This window comes from Amblyomma mixtum, chromosome 3 (assembly GCF_055824585.1).
Source record: "Amblyomma mixtum isolate Tamu chromosome 3, ASM5582458v1, whole genome shotgun sequence".
Lineage (NCBI taxonomy): Eukaryota > Metazoa > Arthropoda > Arachnida > Ixodida > Ixodidae > Amblyomma > Amblyomma mixtum.
This window is the reverse complement of record NC_143014.1, coordinates 34,700,958-34,720,037: the sequence shown is the minus strand read 5'-3', so window position 1 is coordinate 34,720,037 and position 19,080 is coordinate 34,700,958. Positions and strand designations below refer to the sequence as shown.

Sequence of the window (19,080 nt, the reverse complement as noted above, 5' to 3'; positions counted from 1 at the left end):
GAGGTTATAAAACGACAAGCAGTTGACAACAATCAGGAACTGTGTTGGTGTCGGGTGATCATTTGAGCCACATGACTGCCTGATAATCCCAAAAAAATTCTCTAACGGATCCTGGCTCAGCCTCGCTGTCATCAGGCATTTGAAATTGTGTTTCCGTAGATGGTCCAGTAGAGCTAGCGTGCTTGATATGGTGACCCTAAGTCCATCTGCTGTCGAGGCACTCAGGAATCCGCCAACTCCATTTGCATGGCGTTCCCAGCACGACAGGAAATCCAGGAAATCCTTCAGGGTCTGCACACTCCTGGAGCCTGGTCGGAGCTGGGAAGCGGGAAGTCATAATCCTGATGATAGAGTTGATCTTCCTGCAATAGCATAAAATCCAGAAGTGCTGAAGCCATCATGTCATATATAAAGCAGGGAAGCAAAACAGGGATTTGCTTCTTTTTAAACACGCACCATCATGAAATTAAAATACGCTCTAGGTGCATGAGGACTGAAGTTATGCTGCAGGGCGGAAAGGTTGCCTCTTGCTGCGGTATTTCCCACAAGCTCCGATGCACTTTATTATCATTTGCTAGTAATGTAAACGAATCGCAGTACTTTTATCAAGGAATTTTTCTTATCTGAAGAATTCAACAGTTGCCTCAATTTCGCCCCAAGATGCCTCTATCCGGTCCTTGTAAAAAAGGAGTCCATTAATCACGCGGTCTCCAAACAGCTGAAAGGCAAAAGTCACCCGCATCTTCTCGAAACTGTTTGGTTGTAGGTGCACAGATGTGAGGCCAGGCATCGCCTTGAGGGTGATATTGCTGGAGTCAGTTTTGAATGCTTCTCTGATGGGCTGCATGGAAACCTGGAACAGTTATAATAACAATGTAAGACATGCCTATTAGGCACATTTTACACCACGAAGTGTTAACGCAACACATATCCTACAATAATTTTCCATTTAATCATGCACCGCGATTCACAAAAAGCACTATAAAAGAAAACAAAATTACCGGCACTTACCATGCCACGTGGAGTATTCAGTGGATGCTGCAGCAGTGTGTTTCTCACGCATTTAAGCAAGTGAGAAAAATCAGACAAAAAATAAAGCTGGCGGGATGAATCGACGGGGTGTTCAAGACTGCCAGTGATTTTTCCTGTCTTTACGCCAATTCCCAGAAGTTTCCACATCCGGCGATTCCACGAGGCGCCATCGCACGTTATGAAATAAACAAGTAGACCACTTGCTTCAGCTAGGATAGTTGCTTCTATGAGCACTTTTGCAAGGATCTCTGCTTTTGCGTTCCCACTAGTGGCAAATGCACCGATAATCTGTGTCCGTTCTCCGGTGAATGGAACGAACATATATAATGACCATTCCATGGTCACAGGGAACATTCTCTTCTTCACTGCTGAATGGGCCCATATCAACAAATCCTTCAATGTGCCCCGTAGATGTCACATTCAGGTGCTCAGACAACTTTAGTTCATCTACCAGGAGGCTACCTCGTCTTTAAAAGTTGCTTATGTGCCTTGTCTTCTTCTTTAGCTGCGATAGGACTTTGTGGCTGAAGCCGAACCCACTTTTGTAGAGTCTGAGATAACGTTTTAATGTACTTTTGCTAGGAAGAGATATAATTTTATGCTTGCGAATATGCTCATACAGCCTGGCACTTTTCATTTTCATTAATATGCATTCTAATATCCAGTCCTTCGAATAGGTGTTTCCTTTTGAATTTTTCTTCTTTGCTGCGGAGAAGCACATTCTTGCTGCTTAGGCGGCAAAGCACCAATTTGCGCTTTAAGAACTTCATCCGGTTTTGACGCATTTTCGGCTTGCATTTCCTTTAGATTCTCCTGAACCTTGGCATAGCGGCGTGATAGCCGTTTGTTTTTCAGTACTGCCAAACGCAGTCTGTGTGCAGCACTTTGGATATTCTTCTTGACGGTGCGCTTTAGCCTTGCTTGCCTCGTGATAAGCGTTTTCCTCATGTAGCGACATGCGATGCAGGGTCTTCCTGCAAAAAAGCAGTATAATAAATAAAATATATAAAAGCAAACTTTAATCACACATATTAGCATCATACAGTGCAAGCAGCTGTGGTACATACCTTCAGATGGCTCTTTCCCTGCGCAGTGCTCGCTAAAGTATGTGCCATCTCTGCTGATCACTTGAAGCTGAAGGCCTTTTGTTAGATCAGAAAGTGGCATTCTTGAAATTTCTAAAGCACCTTTACAAAGGGGGTACGAGTCTACGTTCCGTACAATGCTCTCCGCTTCTTCGCAGCTCGAAATGCGCCCTGCTTCAATTCGACGCCCACAGAGATGCGCTGAATACGCGACGCCGGGCATACCGTCTTGGGAGAAAATTACCGCTCTCTCGGATAAAATGTCCTCATTTTCGCCCATTTTAAGTTTGCAGTAGACTATACCCTCGTAGTTTGGAATCCGGTGGCAGCTCCAATAAGTGGAAGGGACACAAAGCTTGAGCCAGCCTTCTGTTGAAGCTGCCTCTGCAGTGGTAGCCACCTCGGGTTCGTGGTCAGCATGCACGTCCATGGACAAAGCTGTCTCGGTTGTCTCACCATCAGCACAACTTGGTAATCTCTTCGCGGCAGTCGAATCAACTAGATTGCTTTTGCGCTTCCTCGCAGGCCTTGGTTGGGACGCTTTCTTTGACAAGTAGCTCGGGTTATTGGGAAGCAACGTCGGCACGGCGTCCGGCGTCAACTCTGGTTTCCCGCGTGGTATGCGGACTTCTTCTCCGTTTATAACGTGCACGTAATCTCTGAGAATGCACGATGGCTCGAAGTGCAGTTCACATACCGAGCACGTTTCATCCAGGGTCTTGTCTTTCCGATGCAAATTCCGCTCCCAGACCTTCCTGCGCGCTTCATCTTTTGGAACAGCGAAAAGCGACGGCTGCTCACCCTTAGTCCAATGGTAGCCTGTTGTGCACCCAGGTGCAAAGAAGTGCCGTTGCCGCCGACGATTCGGCATTTCTTCAATGATAACTTTCTGTGAGCCGCGTACCACGCAACCGCGTCAATGCACGCGTACGCGTCACTGACTAGCAGACGACATCGAAAAGCGCGCTTTTTCGCGCCAGCCCATGCTACAGCAGCGCCGCCGCACGACTCACTCCGGTTTCTTTCGACGCGCGCCGTGACACGCCAATGCATGATGAGCGGCGGCGTCTGAACAATTTTCCTTCCTCCAAGGTCTGAACACAAGGTCTGAAAACACCGTAAAGTTAATATACTAGCAACTTGCAATACGCTTTTATTACTTTTATGCCTAGCCTTAGCGGCTTTAGGTGCCTTAAACCTTAGCTTGACAACTCAGAATTTTGTAACGTGTGAAACTAATAAATCATGCTTAATAGCCTCATAAATAAAATAAAACTGAATAAAGTAAAATAACGTGTTAAACTCTCCCAAGAAATTTTGATAAAAATAAAAATATTGGACGGTGGCTGGCGCCATCCTTTGGCACTTGTTCGCAACGCTAAGGAGACGTCCAGAAAGGAAGCGCCAGTCCGATCATCCATACATGCATGAAAATTAAGGAGGTCTATGAGGATTATTGCGTAGGTCTTCGTCCGAATGTCGCTGCGACGCTGATGGACAAGTGCGCTACGCGCTATTAAGCTCGCTAGCTGTGGACGTCTGCGATGCTCTTGAGCTGTTCTTTCTTTAGGTTTTGTTCTGCGGTGCTACGCGTGCACGACAAAAATACGGCATTCCTGCAGAAATAGGTAAGTAGCCGCATTAACTAGTTTGCTTTCGGCGTTCTCTGTGGCCTCGAAGCTGTTCGGTTTAATGGATAACTGGTGTTCGCCGCATTGTTTCACAGTGTATCCCTTTCACTTGTATCTGTTTGTGAATACAAATTTCAGCTTTAATTTTGTTCTACAAAACGCATTGGTGCTTGCATTACGCAAGTTCTCTGCAGCGATGTATACATCTGTAGTACTGTGCGCACTGTCGTTGAAGCTTGAGAAAAAGCCCTTCGTAAAGATATCGTAAAGAAAACGATTTCTTTGGGGGCTCAACGAAACTTTCCGCAGCTTGATTTCACTTTATTTCGCAAGCTCTCAGCCGCCGAGGCCTTGTAGATGTGGTATGCTTCTCTGTTTCCATGGGTACCGCGTAAATGCACCAAGTAGGTTGACGAATCGTAACTGTGTTGGTTTTTAAGTAGGGAGCAACAAGGAATAGTACACCTTCTGTAACAGCGTAGCGCATGCACTAGTGATTCGAGGGGGCACGCGCTAGCAGCTGTTTTCGAGAAGAGCGCGCACTTACAAATTCACATTTTTCCGACCGCGGCGGCCGCGTTTCGATGGAGGCGAAACGCAAGAGGCTGTGCGATGTCAGTGCACGTTAAAGATCCCCAGGTGGTCGAAATTATTCGGGAGACCTCCACTACGGCACCTCTTTCTCTCTTTCTTCTTTCACTCCTACCTTCCTCCCTTCCCTTACGGCGCGGTTCCGGTGCCTGCTGCGCATTTCCTTTCCTCAAAAACCAATTTACCATATTTCTTGCCGAAAGTGAACAAAACGAAGATGTCCGTGTGCTACCAAGAAAAGTTTTTCAAGCCAACAGCACTCTGATGTGTCACTGATGCAGTGATCCGCTTTGTTGTCGGTAGCATACCAGCAGTAGCTCACGTACTTGCGACGACATCGTGGCTTCTGGCCAAGATTTTGATATTTTCAGCATCCAGGACGTGCGGACTTGCCTTGTCGTTCATAGATAGTGTTCGAGCACCCTGTTATGCTTATTATGATTTATGTTATGCCTGCTATGATTCGTTATGCCAAGAGACTAGTCCAGAACAGAACATCGCTTAATATTATAGGTGCATTTGAAACTGCCATTGAAGTAAGGAGTAGTCAGCTTTTTGTTGGATGAGGCTTCTTTGATAGCTTTGCGTGTGTGTCTGCCGCCAGCCCAATATTTTCATCCCTTGTTAGACTGCTCCCTTGTTGCCTGTTCAGAGCAGCCCCTTTCTTACAGGTTCATGCAGCAGACATGTCGTCCAACCTTGTTCTGGGTAATGTAGTGAGTGACAACTCCCAAGATGTGAGTGAAGCATCACAGACACCAGGTGAGCCAAGAGGTCCAGTGCACCTTGGGAGTTACGAGTGTGTGGGGGCCCTTCGATTTCTCTTCCGGGAGGTGTCAGTACTTTGCTACTAGTAGTCGGTATAGTTTGTACGAAACATGTACGATGAAGTAGTCAGGCTTTCACAAAAGGTCTACGTAAAGTGGTGCTGTGATGTCTGTATTTTTGCACATGCAGTTAAAACTTTGGTTTCCTTGTACACATCCAACCTCCTTGAAACATAGTCTCTATTTTATTTATGTAATGTACCTCAAGCTCCCATGCAGTGTTACACAGAGAGGTTCTAGAAGTGGGGCATTTCCTTGTTGTATTGATGAGTTGAGACTATGCCTAAACTTCAAAGGGCATCAACAACACTAGGCCTCAACATTTGTCAGAAAACTGTATTTGTGCACCTTGCGTCAAGGCAATAGTATGTTACAAGTTATATTTTAGTTTTTGTTGATCTTATTTGTTTTTGTCTGAAATGTATTTAATTTATCCTAGCTGGTTGCAATGCTCCTTAATCTTGCATGCAGAGTGACCATATTAGACCATAGTGTCCTGGACACCTGCAATTAGAACTATGTGCTTCAGGCAAAAGTAGTGGTAACTTCTTTTCTTGCACTAAAACTGCCACCGCCAAGTGGTGTTTGTTTAATTACGAAATACAGTTAGGAGCTGGCTATTGTTGGTACTGTAATTTTTGTTGTTTTTGCAAAAGCTGTTAATTAAAATGTGCCCAGAACTTGATTTGAACATGCTAGCTTTCAAGAATGAGGTACATTGATATCCAGAAACTGTGAAAGATACAATTAAAGTGGTTAAAAGCTCTTTTAATGACAAAAATGATCTAAGATTTCTAACTTTTTAATTTCTGTGATTGCTATTGGCATACATTTTCTCCTTGTTTCTCTAGTCACTTCTTAACTTTTTAGCTTGAGCTTTTGGTTTGAAATCGCTGTGAGTCTACTGTGAGTGCAGTCATAAACTTTGTGAGAGCAAGTATAGAAGTGCATCTACCTCGGTACAGGCAGAGCAGTGTAATGAGGGGCCAGTGTACTGTTGTAGATTGCCCAAAATGAATGTGCTCCTATATTCTACCATGTGTTTACTACATGAACTCTCCATAGCATTTGGTGGCTGCAGCTTCGCTTCACTTCACTTTATTACCTTAAAGACCCCCAGTTAGGGGGTATTACATAAGGGGTGGGTACAGATAGAATCAAACTTTATGTACAAAGATGTTGTTCGTTAAATATGGCAGTTACACAATTCAAAAATTAGGATGGACAGGTGGTTGCAGCGACGTTGTGTGGAAGGCCGTTCCAGTCCTTGGCTGAGCGAGGAAAGAATGATACAGCAAACGTTGTGGTATGAGTCTGTGGACGGGAAACTTGCAGGGGATGACCAAGGCGGAGTGAAATGCGTACTGGAGGGCTAATGTAGGGTGGAATACGCAATGAGCTGTAAAAAAACTTATGAACATACAACAACATTAATTGTCAGGATGTGGGCATACTTTTTGGAATTCTGAATGAAATTATTTTTTGCTGCTTTCAAAGACAACATGCACACCATACTTTACAGCCTGGTATTCACAATTATAGTATACTGTAGTGAGCATGCCTAGTGGTGGGTTAAGCATTTCAAGAATGATGTCATGCTTAAGAATGATGTCATGTTACTTAGGCAGTGAAGGCTCACAAACTATTCCCTATAATCCATCTCACAAGCAGTTCGCAGTGGAGTGGAAGCTACGAGTGCGAGACAGCTTCCATAAGTGTGCTGGTTGCACGTGCTCAACCCCCCCCCACGACACGTCTGGGAGCCGTCATCTTGCGCTGGTAGCTTCCACTTCACTGCAAAGCACTTGTGAGATGGAGTGTAGTTGGCGCAAAGCGAAAGTGGCCAAAGAGCAAACATGCTGAGAAACATGCTGTCACCTGTTTGTTGCCTTTTGTTTGGTCAAGAGGGTAATGAGCAATGCTTTCACGCTTGCTTGTCATTTCTCGTAGTCGATGCTAGGCAACAGATGAGGAGCAGCTGGAAGTGCATCCGCTCTGAACATTCCACGACGGTGTGTCAGTCACTTGTTGGACTGCTCTGCCTAGGCCAGGTAGCATTCACTTCCATGCTTATAGTCTCGGTGCTTGTGACTGCATGGCATAGCAGTGTAAGCGTAGACAGTGGGGGCTAAGGTTTTGTGATTAACCCTTTAATTCACCTTACCGCTTGCGCCATAGGCCATTGGTCATATATCACTGACGTTTTGAACCGGCCGCCAAAAATTCAAGTCAGCGCTCATGGACAAGCTGCAGCATCTAGTTTGCACCAGCTCTATGGTTTCAGTTTTGGTTTTTCATGTTCTGTTGTGAGGAGGCAATGTAGAAAATGAAACTTGACTGGACATAGTCTGCTGGTCAGGGATTATGGCATCCGTTTTGCCGGGCGCTCCTCAAGGGTCAAAGGCTAAGCCAAGCACTTTAGTTGGTTCTGGTGCAATTTTTTTTTTAGAGCAGCATTGGTGAGTTAGACAACCATGTAGAATGATTGGATTTCAGTTCTGATAGCAAGACTTCGTCTCAGAGGTCTGGTACATCAGTGCATGCTCGCACGTGTTTTGTTTTACTGCTCGCATTGTACTTTATATCTTCCTCCACTTCATGTCCTCACGCGACTGCTTTCTCTAGTGGCACAGCAGTCATTATTCCTCACTTGAAAATCCACGGAAAGTGCAGTGTATTATGTACACAGCTGCAAATCACAAGAATGGTAGCTAAGAACATGTGCAGCTTTTTTATATTTAAATTTTTTTTGATAATCAACTTCTGGCTCAGTGCAGCAGCTTAATTTTGTTTGCTTGCATTGTTTTTTTTTGTTAACAACACATTTCACCAATAATTTTTTGAAAAGTTTTACACACACAACTCTGATGTTTTTTTTTTTTTTCGTTTCGAAGTATAGCCAATAAGATACAGTTTGATGCCTTACAATGCTTAGTGCATTTCACACTTCTTGAAGAAATAATTTTTAATTTAAAATAAAATATCCAGAATGATCATTTTTTTGCAGTAAATAGTTAAGGCACTTTGTACACAGTTGCGTACACAGCAAACTCTGAGATTTTTCTGATAGTTGGCTGCACCTAGCAGCAATTTCCTTGTTTCAGGTGAATTTAACAACATTCATGTCGCAAACAGGTTTTTTTTTCATACCATATAGTGAATGCAGTAAATAATATTTCACAAAACAGTTAGCTGGGTAGCATATCGTCAGCTATTTTTATGTGCAGAGATTTTTTCGACATGTAAAAAAAATCAATTTTTTTCATCAGGTTTGTCTTCAATATGCATCTTTGAAACTGAAATTTATTCCATGATCCCTCTGGTGTGTACCTTAAAAATCCTGGCATTTTGATGTTGCTATAAGAGCCACTGTGATATTTTGCATGAAATTTTGTATATCTTGATAAAGAAATTAACCAGTAATGTTTTGCACTCATAAACTAAAAAATTGTTTTTTCTTTAGTTCTGAATTTACTATCAAGGTGGAAACTTGTGCTCTTACTACATGCACATCATTGAGACAAGCAGTGGCATCAGTGACTCCTTTCAGAACTGTTGGGGGAAAAAAAAGAGTAAAAATAAATATAAAAAAAATGCTATGAGCAAAGTTTTCAGCAAAAGTTAATTTGTCACAAATTGTTCTCTTATTCAAAAATGCATCACCAATTCTTGTCTTATGTGGCAAATCACCTATTGTAGCGATGAAAAGAAGTGGATTTCTCCCCTTGAATTGGCCCCCAGAGTTTGTAATCTTGATGGCTTGTGACTTAGTTGTCAACTGAACTCTTCAGGAGCTTGATGAGCTGTGACGATATGAGATGAAAATAAAAACTGGAGTTTCACAAAAGTAATGGGAAATCGCTATACAGGAATTACGGAACTGTTGATTCTGGATGAAAGCTGCATTCTTGTTGATGCTTGGTTTGTAAAAGTGGAAACTGGCCATTAATACTTAGATAAATTAATTAGCATATGATTAAGTGACACTAAAGGAAGGAAGGAAGGTTTCTGTATGAGTGCCCTTTAGTAGATCATTTATTCTGATTTTGAAGTCCGTCCTTTTCCGTGTGGCCTGTTCGTTCATATACAGCTACCATAAGTGGCTATGGTTTGCGGTTTTGTTTTTCAGTAAGACAAGATGTCGGTTTCAATTTGCATTCACTATTTTGATGCAACTTGAACTTCTGAAAGAATTGATATATGCACAATTTGGTGCATTGTATCAGTGTACAATGCATAATTTGCACACAGGACAAACAAAAACAGGGACACGACACTACAAATACCTTCGGGTTTTATTACATGGTTATCGGCGTATATTTATACAATCTAGAAGAAGAAAAATGGAAGTTAACAATGAAGAAAATAGAAAAAAATCAAAGGCAAATCATCTCAACTCAATCATTTGTTTGTTTATTTGAGACTCCTCAAAGGCCCCTTGCTGGGGCATTATATGAGGGGTTGGCATAAACATACTCAGGATGTTGCTGAGTGAAACCACTTTGATGATAGGCTTTTTTAATTGCAGACTTGAAACAGCTCATTGTTGCAGACTTGAATTGAAACAGTTCATTGCTAGTGACAGTGTGTGTGTGCTGGCATGTTATTCTGGTCACTGGCAGTGCGGATGCAGGTGCACTACGCCGAAGATAGAATTTTCCTTTACATCTTAGTCAAAGCTGGTGACAAATTTGTAAACTCCAGATAAATAGATAACGGATAGTCAGCTCTTGATAGTTTGAGTATGAAGGTTACCAAAGGTTTGTTTGAATTATGTGAGGTTTGAATTAAGAAAAAAAAAATACATGGTGTTGACAGAGCCAAAGGGTCAGTTTGAATGGTCGTAAGTTCAAATTAAGGCAGTTTGAATTAGAGACTATTATATATAGCAGCATCTCCGATGTATTGAGGCAGTAACAGTCGTCACCTAGGTAGTAATTTCCAACGTCTCTTCTGCAAATGTACTGTACCAGCTTCCTTCTCTTACTGGCTCAACTACTCTCTTGCTTTCCTCCATCATTCTGCTAAGCTCCTCTTACTCGTTTCTGCTTTCTTAAAATTAACCAAACCCCTAACATTTTTCAGACCCCAAAGCCTATTGCATCTCTGTGGTGGCTTCATGCTCAAGAAGCTGGAGGGCCTTACATTCGACAAGAGAATACCCAATCATTTCCCTGTCTTGCATGACATGGCTGGCAATATCACAAACTGCTTTGATCTCAGCGTGCTGGAAGTATCGTCTATAGCTAGGGGTTGGACTTTTTGGTTTAAACCAAAAACACCGATGAAAGTATGCTGATATGTACATTTTTTTTACAATTCAATTTTAACCCCGAATAAAGTCAATATTTCTGGCATGCATGTCACATCTAACTGGCTATTCAGTGCCAGTTATAATAGATCACAGAAAAAATTAAGAATGGGCTGTATCTTAGGAATTTAGTATGTTGACTGTGAGTTATGGGTGAGGCACTGATCCGTGAACTTGGAAACGCCATTGCAGATAGGAAGGCTTGACCACTTAGCTAATTGCTACTAGCTAGCGTAGCGCCGTCTGCTTGTACATATCATCGACTTAGGGCGGTCGCTTTGTTAAATAGGTTTTTCCACTGCATGTAAGGACATTGAAAGCTTTTGGAACCATAACAAGCAACCGTCAATGCGAAACCATGCATAAATGCCACGAAGGTGTTGTATTCTGGCTTCCGCGACAGTTAAGCGGCAATTCCATTGCTGCCTTGACACATGGAGCATGGGTGCGCGGTGCTCTCGTTTAGCGCAGAGTGCAACAAGAATGTGACAATCAAGTTTTTTGAACTAAACTTCCACTTACGTTTTTGTCTCATGGCCCAGTCATTTAACTTCGGCATTTTTGCTTTTTGTTACGACTGTACGGCTTTTTTCTGGTAAGACAGCTCTTAAGACGACCATTTATGTGGTAGATACTGCTACATGAGTGGCTAGTTTTAAAAAAAAAGGTTACTGTAAATTGTACGTCAGTTTTGATTGCACAGGGACATCGTATATTTCACCGATAAAAAAAACCGGAAATTCGTGTGTAGAAAATAATGTTCGCCAAAAAAAAAAAAGAAAGTGGTGTTCTAAAATAAACACCGAAAAGTCCAACCCCTATCTGTAGCATCAAATTTTTGCCAGTACCATTTCATCCTCAAGTACCCAGCCCAGCTGTGAAAAATAATCCATTCTCTTGGAAATGTTGAAAAAGATTTTCTGAGTTTTATCTTCAGTTGTGTTTTAATGTGGTGTGGGTTCATCTGGCATTTTCTTCAGTCAGCGAATATTTTTAAAATCCTATAGTTCCTGTTTCAGGGTTACTCGGTATTGTTTTGTGTTTACTTGTGAGCTATTGAGTCTTCCCACTTCATATAATCAATATATATAATCAATATATATGATATTGATCAGTATCAATATATATAATATTGGCACTAATATCGCACACCTGTACTTGTAACCATTGTGCTAGTCAGGCACAGGGTGATAAAAAGAAACGCGAACAGCGCGGTGCCTGTGCGCTTCGCTATTTGCATTGCTTTTTGCCACGCTTGTACCTTGGTGGCAAGAAAAAGGGGCTAGAGTCATTCATGATTTGCTAGAGTCATTCATGGTTGTATCATGAATGACTCTAGTGTCTTTTTGTTACCACCGAGGTAGAATCACGATGAAATGCGAGCAGCGGAGCACACAGGTGCGGCGCCGTTCATATTTTTTTGCAGTCATGAATTACTCTAGAGTCTTTTTGTTACCACCCAGGCACAAGCGAGATGAAAAGAAATGCAAACAGTGGAGCGCATAGACCCTGCACCGTTTACATTTCTGTTTATCACGACAGTACATAATTACTGGATGTATTCTGTCATGAGGTATATGCTAAGACCAAAAAACACATTAGGCTGTGTAATCAACTACTGCTCCATGAACATCTGAAAGTCTTACAAGGTGCCTCGTTCTGGTGAAGTACGCATCATATTGAGATGAAATGACATTCACTTTGGCGTATTTGCCACATTCAAGTATGAACGAGAGGAACCTCTAATTGATGTAAAGCACTAGAACAGATGTGGAAAGAGCTGGTAGGAGAATCATTATTGTGGTTCTTAACTTAAAATTTGCTTTAAAGAGTAGCTGAGGCACATGACTTATGCTTCACCTCACAAGTCATTTGCAGCAATGTGTAAGGTAGAGCTCTCTCATCCAATCAGTCCCTCAAATATTTGAGTGTTTTGTGACTATTTTTTAAACAGTTATTGCAGTAGTTGAAAAGGCAGTTCAGGATGGTGTTTTGCAAGTAAAGCGAGTGCTTCATTCCCTGATTAAATTAGCAGAGAAAGTCCAAATGAACACAGCACTGCAGAGGCCGGCTGAGAAGTGGTACGCCACCATTCATAAACAGGACGTGCGCTTAGTCAGCCGAGTCTTTTACAGGCAGCAGCTGGACACTGTTGTGTTTTCTTTCCCAGTGATGGAGTCACCAGTCATGGGGTGAGAGGCGCGGAAGAACACATTTTGCAGTGCACACCGTTTTGATTGACTCAGATTGCCACAGCCTTCACAGCGCTGCAAACGACTTGTGAGATAGAGTGTACAATATGGAGAAAAGTGCTTGGCACTTTGGGTTGCATCTATATGCTACTGTGGGCAAGTGTCCGACAGACAAGTTTGCGGATTGTGGTTGAGAAGTTAGTAGCTCTTGGAAAGAAAGCCATTCATATGCAGGCGTCTTAATATGACCTGCTGCATTCTTGCATATTGTGTTTGATATAATCTGTATTGTTAAATATTTTTGCACATTTGCCTATCTTTTCATGCTGTCATCCTTTGTGGTGCTGAGATTATTTCATCTGTGTTTGCGTTATTGGCTTTGCATGTGTTGAAAAAGTAGTGGCTTTGTATCATAAGCACAGTGCAGGTTTGTCTTTTTTTACTTCCTTGTTCCCACATATTTTTCAGTTGCAGTAACAAAGGCGTTTGGCGCACTAGGTGAAAACTGGCTTTTATTTTTGTGTGGTATGAGCTCCAGTTATAATTTAAATCTTATCAAGCTGTACCCTGACAAAATGTGTTACAGAAATTAGTTGTTTATGTGGCAACGAGTGCATTCACATTTTTTTTTACTGTTGTGATTTTGGTTATGTTATACCCCTCGGTTATTTATTTGGCATTTTGCTAGCGAGAGGAATGTGCATGATCACCAATGAGTGTCATTCTTAGGCCAAGAATATACAAATGTAGTAAAGCATGCCTTATAGGCCATGCCTTATTGGCTTTAGGCTATGCCAGGGGTGGCCAGACAGGCAAAGGTCTCCCAAAAAAATTATTTTTTTAGTGGAAAGCTGCAGTATAAAAGGGGGCATGGCAATTTTTTTTATTTCTCGCTACAAAGCTGGTAGTAACAGTGAATCCCACTCATGCAGCGATTGCTCACTGTGCCTCTGCATTGCGATGGCCCGTTCGGGGAGCAGGCACCTCCTCTAGAACATAAGGGAAGCTGTCTTCAGAGGCAGAAATGGGAGGGGGGCTTACAGACGTCAGAGAGTCGTGAGCCGCACTGGGACCCGTGAGGAGCCGCGGGCCGCGGCTTGGCCACCCTTGGGCTAGACTACATTAGGTCTGTTGGGTTTTGCTGCATTTGCTGCACCAGTTCGAAGAGTGCAGCACTTTGGCAGTCATTTTCCAGTGTAGCATGTTGCACGTTCGTGTTCGTTTTGAAAAAGTGCTCGTCTAGTGCAGCAGGATTTCTTGGCTGACTTGCACTCTCGTGTGTGGAAGTGCAGCTGGAGTTCTGCAAGACGGTGGTGCCCATGTGTAGGTCAGAGAAGCTATGATTGCAATCTTAACGAAATGGTGGCAGTTCTTTCTTGAAAGGAGGAGGTGCGTTACTGGTCATGATGTTGGTGTTGTAAACCTGAGTGGTGATGTCGAGCCCCACAGACAGCATTTCAGTGCTTATTCGTAACTAATATCAGTGTAACACATGCAACGACTTTCTTCGGGAAAACGATTTCGTGGGGCTGGTTCGTGGCAAAATTTCATTGCGAGTTGCTGTTAGAGAATTCTTCACATGGTTCGAGCTGCTGGTAGCCATTGATGTGGGCGGCACGCAACAGGCTGTAGTTTAGAGGCGATGCCAAGTCAAGCAGGTTACCTGGCCTGCACTTGGGCATTTCTTTTGCAAGCAGCCAGTGCCAAGCTGCACTTGAACTGCCTTAACTGGCACCTGCACACTCTCAGCACTGCTGCAGAACTTTACTGAACTGATGAAGTGAGGGCAGCCAAATCAAACAGACCTATTATGTCCAAACAGGTTAACTTCCTGGCAAGGCATATTGTATCCAGCATTGTAGGTAATTGTAGGAGGAAACACTGCTTTGAGTCAATGTGTGGTGTCAACTGCTGGCACATTCCATTGCTGCCCGGTTTGGCTGTTGTGCTCCTCACTATTGCACATGTCAGTAACCACATGCTAGAAGCTTTTATTTGCACCTATTTATTTATTTATTTACCCACAGCGCCAAGTGGCATTACAGTGGGGGAGGGTACATAACTACTTCAATAACTACTGCTTAACTCTTCGCATACATTGTTATTTTATTTGTTCATGGCTTCCTTTTTTTTGCAGGGTTTGTTACTAAAAAGATTCATTGTACTAGTGTTCTGTTTGTATAATTTTAATACTGCAGTAATCTTCGTTCTTTGCCGCGCTGCCATTCTTTTGATTCTTTAGCTTACTTATGTTACTTATGTTTTTGATTGATTCTTTTGCTTACTTATGTCATCCAAAGTGTCTTATTTGTGCTTTTGTTGTTTATTTTATATTTGTGGTTTTGTTTTTATTCTGTTCAATTGCCTGTGCCCCCCCCCCCCTATGTAATACCCTCTCGAGGGCCTTTAGGGGTATTCTGTATAAATAAATAAATAAATAAATATACCTCCCTTATGATGTGAGATAGACATGTCATTGTCACTTCTGAGCCAGTTTGCATGCATACGAATAGGTGCCCACTGACACCACGGATAAATGTTGCAACCCCTTTATGTAGTTGTGGTACATTTCTGTGAGCACTGCTATATCATCATGTGCTTGGGTTGCATTTATCAAATGTACTTCATGCATTTCTTTTGCCAAAGCAGCTTATTATGGTCTGTGACTGCTTCTTCTGTTATTTTCACGTAAGCATGTGTGCATTTTGACCCGCATGTTTTTATTTATTTCATGTTTTTGCATGACCTGACATTTTGTGCTGCATGATACTTGAGTGGTGTGTTGTGAATTTTCGAGGAGATTTTTATCTGGACTTTGTTAATGGTTTTTGTTATTTTTGTTTGTTTATTGATGTGAGATTTTGCATAAATATGAAGTGCCACAGCTTGTTCTTGAAGCATCACAGACTGTTCAGCTAGTTGGTGAAGTGTTCCTCAGCAAAATGTGGGAGTGTGAACGCCAAAACATAAAGTGGTGTTGTCTGTTTAATGATAGTTCATATGCTCTGGTATATTTATTAACTTAAATGTGTAAACATACATCATTTAGATTGCATGAATTGCGTGAATTGCTGCCTGTTCAATACTGTGAAATGAAAGATCACGTTGACGAACTGCCGAGATATCTTAGGTAGGGTTCTGATCTGTTGGCTTTCTTCAGAAAGGCATCATTTCACAGAGTGCAAGCATGCTTGTAGGAGGTTACTGTCAAAAAGAGGTGTCTTGTACAGCAGTTCAAGCTCTTGTACTGCTGTGGAAAGACTGCTAACAAAGACAAGTAACCGTTCGTTAGGTTGACTTCAAAAGGCCTTCTCGTGTTGGCCTCGTAAATGCACTGGCTAAGGCACTTATTTTAACACTGCCGACTTGTTACCTGTGGGAGTAACAACAGTGGGACAGCGCTCTCAAAGTGGGCTAGTTTGAGGTGCAGTGGGTGTGTAAGCTACCGTTTCCTGCCAGTGTAAAGCATCGGAGGCAAAATGTCGTGTCTGCATGGGGGGCGGGGTGCTGGCTCTGGGGGAGAGGCCTGACAGCTGGCCCCTCTCACCAGGGCCTGAGTTCCTGGGCCTCCGGCCAAGCCTGCAGGAAACGGGGGCCCTGGCTCCCCAGAGCCCAACAAGTCCGGCTGGTGGTGGGAGCGCTGGGCCCGTGGCAGCTCCACGGCGTGACCGAAGGCGCCTGGAAGAGCTGCAAGAGCTGGTGCTGGAGCGCGAGCTGCGCCGCATGGAGCTCGAAGAAAAGAAGCTGCTCGTTGAAACACAGAAGCTGCAGCTTCAGAAAGAGAACCTCGAGCTGGAGCGCCAGAAACTCCAGCTGGAGATTGGTGACTTGCAGGCGCGCCTGCGCCACTCGCGCCACTCGTCAGGCCGCTAGAGTTGCACTGCCACTGGACACTGCTGCTGCATGGGCCAGCCTGTTGTGGATTCAGGCAGCACACTTTCTCAGGAAATGATTAACTAAGGAGATGAAAGATTGCTTACCAAAATGCATACATGGGACTCGGGGAGTGCTTTCTCCTGTGTTTGTGAAGCAACGAAGGAGGGTGTTGTGTACACATCCTATACAGCACTGAAGTTGGTAGAAATGTGCCAGTAGTTAAAATTCTTCAATCCAAAGTTATTGTTCATGACATATGCACACTTCTAAAGATAGAAAGTTGGCTTGGATAGTGTGTTTTATGTTATGAAAGTTGATTTGTCACTTTGTTCTCAATTTTGTCTCGCTAAACTGCCAATGCTGAGTTACATTAAGCTCGTAAGTGAACACTTGCTGCTCAGGTGAAAAATAATGTAATAAGTCTGAATGAGCTGTAGCTGTAGCTTCTAAATGCTTGGCATTGACACGATCAACCTATGGCTCCCAGTAAAGCTTAGATAGAGATGTCCACATTAGCCATTAAGCATGCCACTGCTTTTGCATGCCCTTCCCACTAGAAGTTTGATTTGGCTCTATTGTGGCTGCTCTTTGTAGTATGCTAATGACTGCTTGAACTGGTGTTATCCACCCTATCCTGCTTATCACCTCCCTGGCTGCGAAGTGCAGCTATTGAAGGCTCCGGGCTGTTGCTGGCTGCACTTGGTCAGGCCTAAAAAAAAAAAAGGCATGTAACACATACAAATGACATTTGCTGGTGGGTTGGCTACATGCCTTTCTTGGCTGCTCGGTTTGGGTTTAACTAGTGAGGAAGACCTGAATTCTTTGTGCCGCAATGCCAAATAGATTTAACTGCATTTTGAGTCTAAAAACAGGTTGGCTGTTACTGATAACCAGCTGCGAATTTCTAATTACAATTAGGTGCCTAACTGTAATTGTTACAGCTACTAGATTTCTGTAAATCGCGTTGCCACTTGAGATGAGTCAGCTATTTTGTGACATCCACTGTTTTTTACTCTTCAGTCTTAAAGAGGCACCTTCGTTTTACCTCGGGGACTATTTTAAATATTGTTGAGAGCTTTTGCTGAAACGGCTTATAGTATAAGAAGCTCCTGTTATGGCTATGAGTATTGATGACCCTTGTATGGTTTGCAAGGCTGACTCAAGAAACTGAGACTTAGTTGCATATAGCTGCTGAGGTAATGAGTAGTACTGGAGCGTATGAATGAGGCTATGCAGTTGTGTTTAGTCACATTTTGTATAAATTTCTGAATTATTTGAGGCTATCAGGGCACTATGGGTTGCCTTCAGTGCATGCTTGTCCAAAGGCAAGGTAAAGCAGGTGTTAAGTAATGTTGTCATTTAAGTCTTATCCTACAGTTTACTGTACAGGTGCAGCTACCAGGGGCCCCATAGATTTCTAAAAGAGGTCTATAGAAAGCTTTTTGTAGATGGTCAGTTCTTTTTTTGTCACCATTTATTCGCCATGTTTACAAAGTTTGTAAGAATTAAATGTTTGTTTCTGTTAAGTGAATTTTTGAGAATGAAAGGCATTTTTTCTGTCGGCATTGTGCTTTACATTAAGGAAGTATATATACCTATGTGTAAACTGTCCTGCTGTTGTACATATTATGTTAATTTCTCAATCTTTTATGTTAATTTCTCAATCTTCTTGAAAGTTAGCAGGCTAGCACTTGCACACTTCGTTTTCTGGGGTTGTTCAGTGAGAGGCTGATGTTTTGGCATTGCTGCTTCATATTCTACCATAAGGGTTCCATTTGTTTGGAAAAGAATTATTGCAGTTATTGCCATAACGCCTGCCCTCGGTAAGCCGAGTGCATTGATGGAGCTTGCTGTCTTAGTTGACAAGCATGTCATGGCATAAAATAATACAGCAACTATATTTTGTTCATTGCTAGCTTGAATGGCATAACAATGAGATTAGATACCACAAGCTTCCCAGTAACAGGCAGTAAAATTGTATTGGCCATATGAACATGGTGCATGGTTTCGGGGTTTCTGGGCTGTGTGACAGTTGATGCAAGTTGATTTTGTGTCAGATGGTTCATTGTGCCTTGTAAGGTCCCTGGTCACTCACTGGATATCAGAAAATAGGTCAGTGAGATCAAAATCATGTGTGCCAGCTGAGCAGGAAGCACTGTTTATTGAAAGAAAAACTTAGTTTCTAGCAATTTATTATATTTAAAGTAAAGGCATTCATCGCTGTGTGATGGTTGCTGTAAAATTTCTTCTAGTAGCAGATTCACTTTCACATAGTGGAGGCACCTCTCATGAAGTTTCTAAATAAAAAGCATGAGCTGTAATCAGCCACCAGTACTACCCGAATGCTATATGATCATAAAATAGGTTTGCTGAAAACTACTATTCTTGGTCATTATAATTTGTTTCTCACTATCCTTGTAATTGTCATTTGTTGAAATGTCATTTTTGTATTACTTGCATATTTGTATTAATCTAATAATGGCTGGCTGCATCAAGAAGCCGTTTACTAAATCAGATATTTCAGTCTTTTCTCAT

The 19,080-nt window shown here is 42.5% G+C and overlaps 2 protein-coding genes and 1 pseudogene across 3 annotated transcripts in view; 1 reads left to right on the top strand and 2 right to left on the bottom strand.

Annotated features, from left to right (window-relative positions):
* Positions 1 to 619: 619 nt before the first annotated feature.
* On the bottom strand, positions 620 to 1,310 carry LOC149349635 (uncharacterized). The gene is made up of 2 exons (XM_089576807.1): positions 1,012 to 1,310; positions 620 to 853 (listed from the first exon to the last, which is right to left on the bottom strand). The coding sequence occupies exons 1-2, from the start codon at positions 1,177 to 1,179 to the stop codon at positions 620 to 622; spliced, it is 402 nt and encodes a 133-aa protein (XP_089432933.1). The 5' UTR covers positions 1,180 to 1,310.
* A 191-nt stretch (positions 1,311 to 1,501) lies between these two features.
* LOC149349634 (uncharacterized) lies at positions 1,502 to 2,988 on the bottom strand (annotated as a pseudogene).
* Positions 2,989 to 3,506: 518 nt separating this feature from the next.
* Rcd5 (microspherule protein Rcd5) overlaps positions 3,507 to 19,080 on the top strand; it is a 35,960-nt gene continuing 20,386 nt past the window's right edge. For both annotated transcript variants that reach the window (XM_089578666.1, XM_089578665.1), the window contains exons 1-2: positions 3,507 to 3,745; positions 5,011 to 5,101. In XM_089578666.1, the coding sequence (XP_089434792.1) occupies positions 5,026 to 5,101 (76 nt within the window). In that variant the 5' untranslated portion in view covers positions 3,507 to 3,745; positions 5,011 to 5,025. The remainder of the gene's footprint in view (positions 3,746 to 5,010; positions 5,102 to 19,080) is intronic.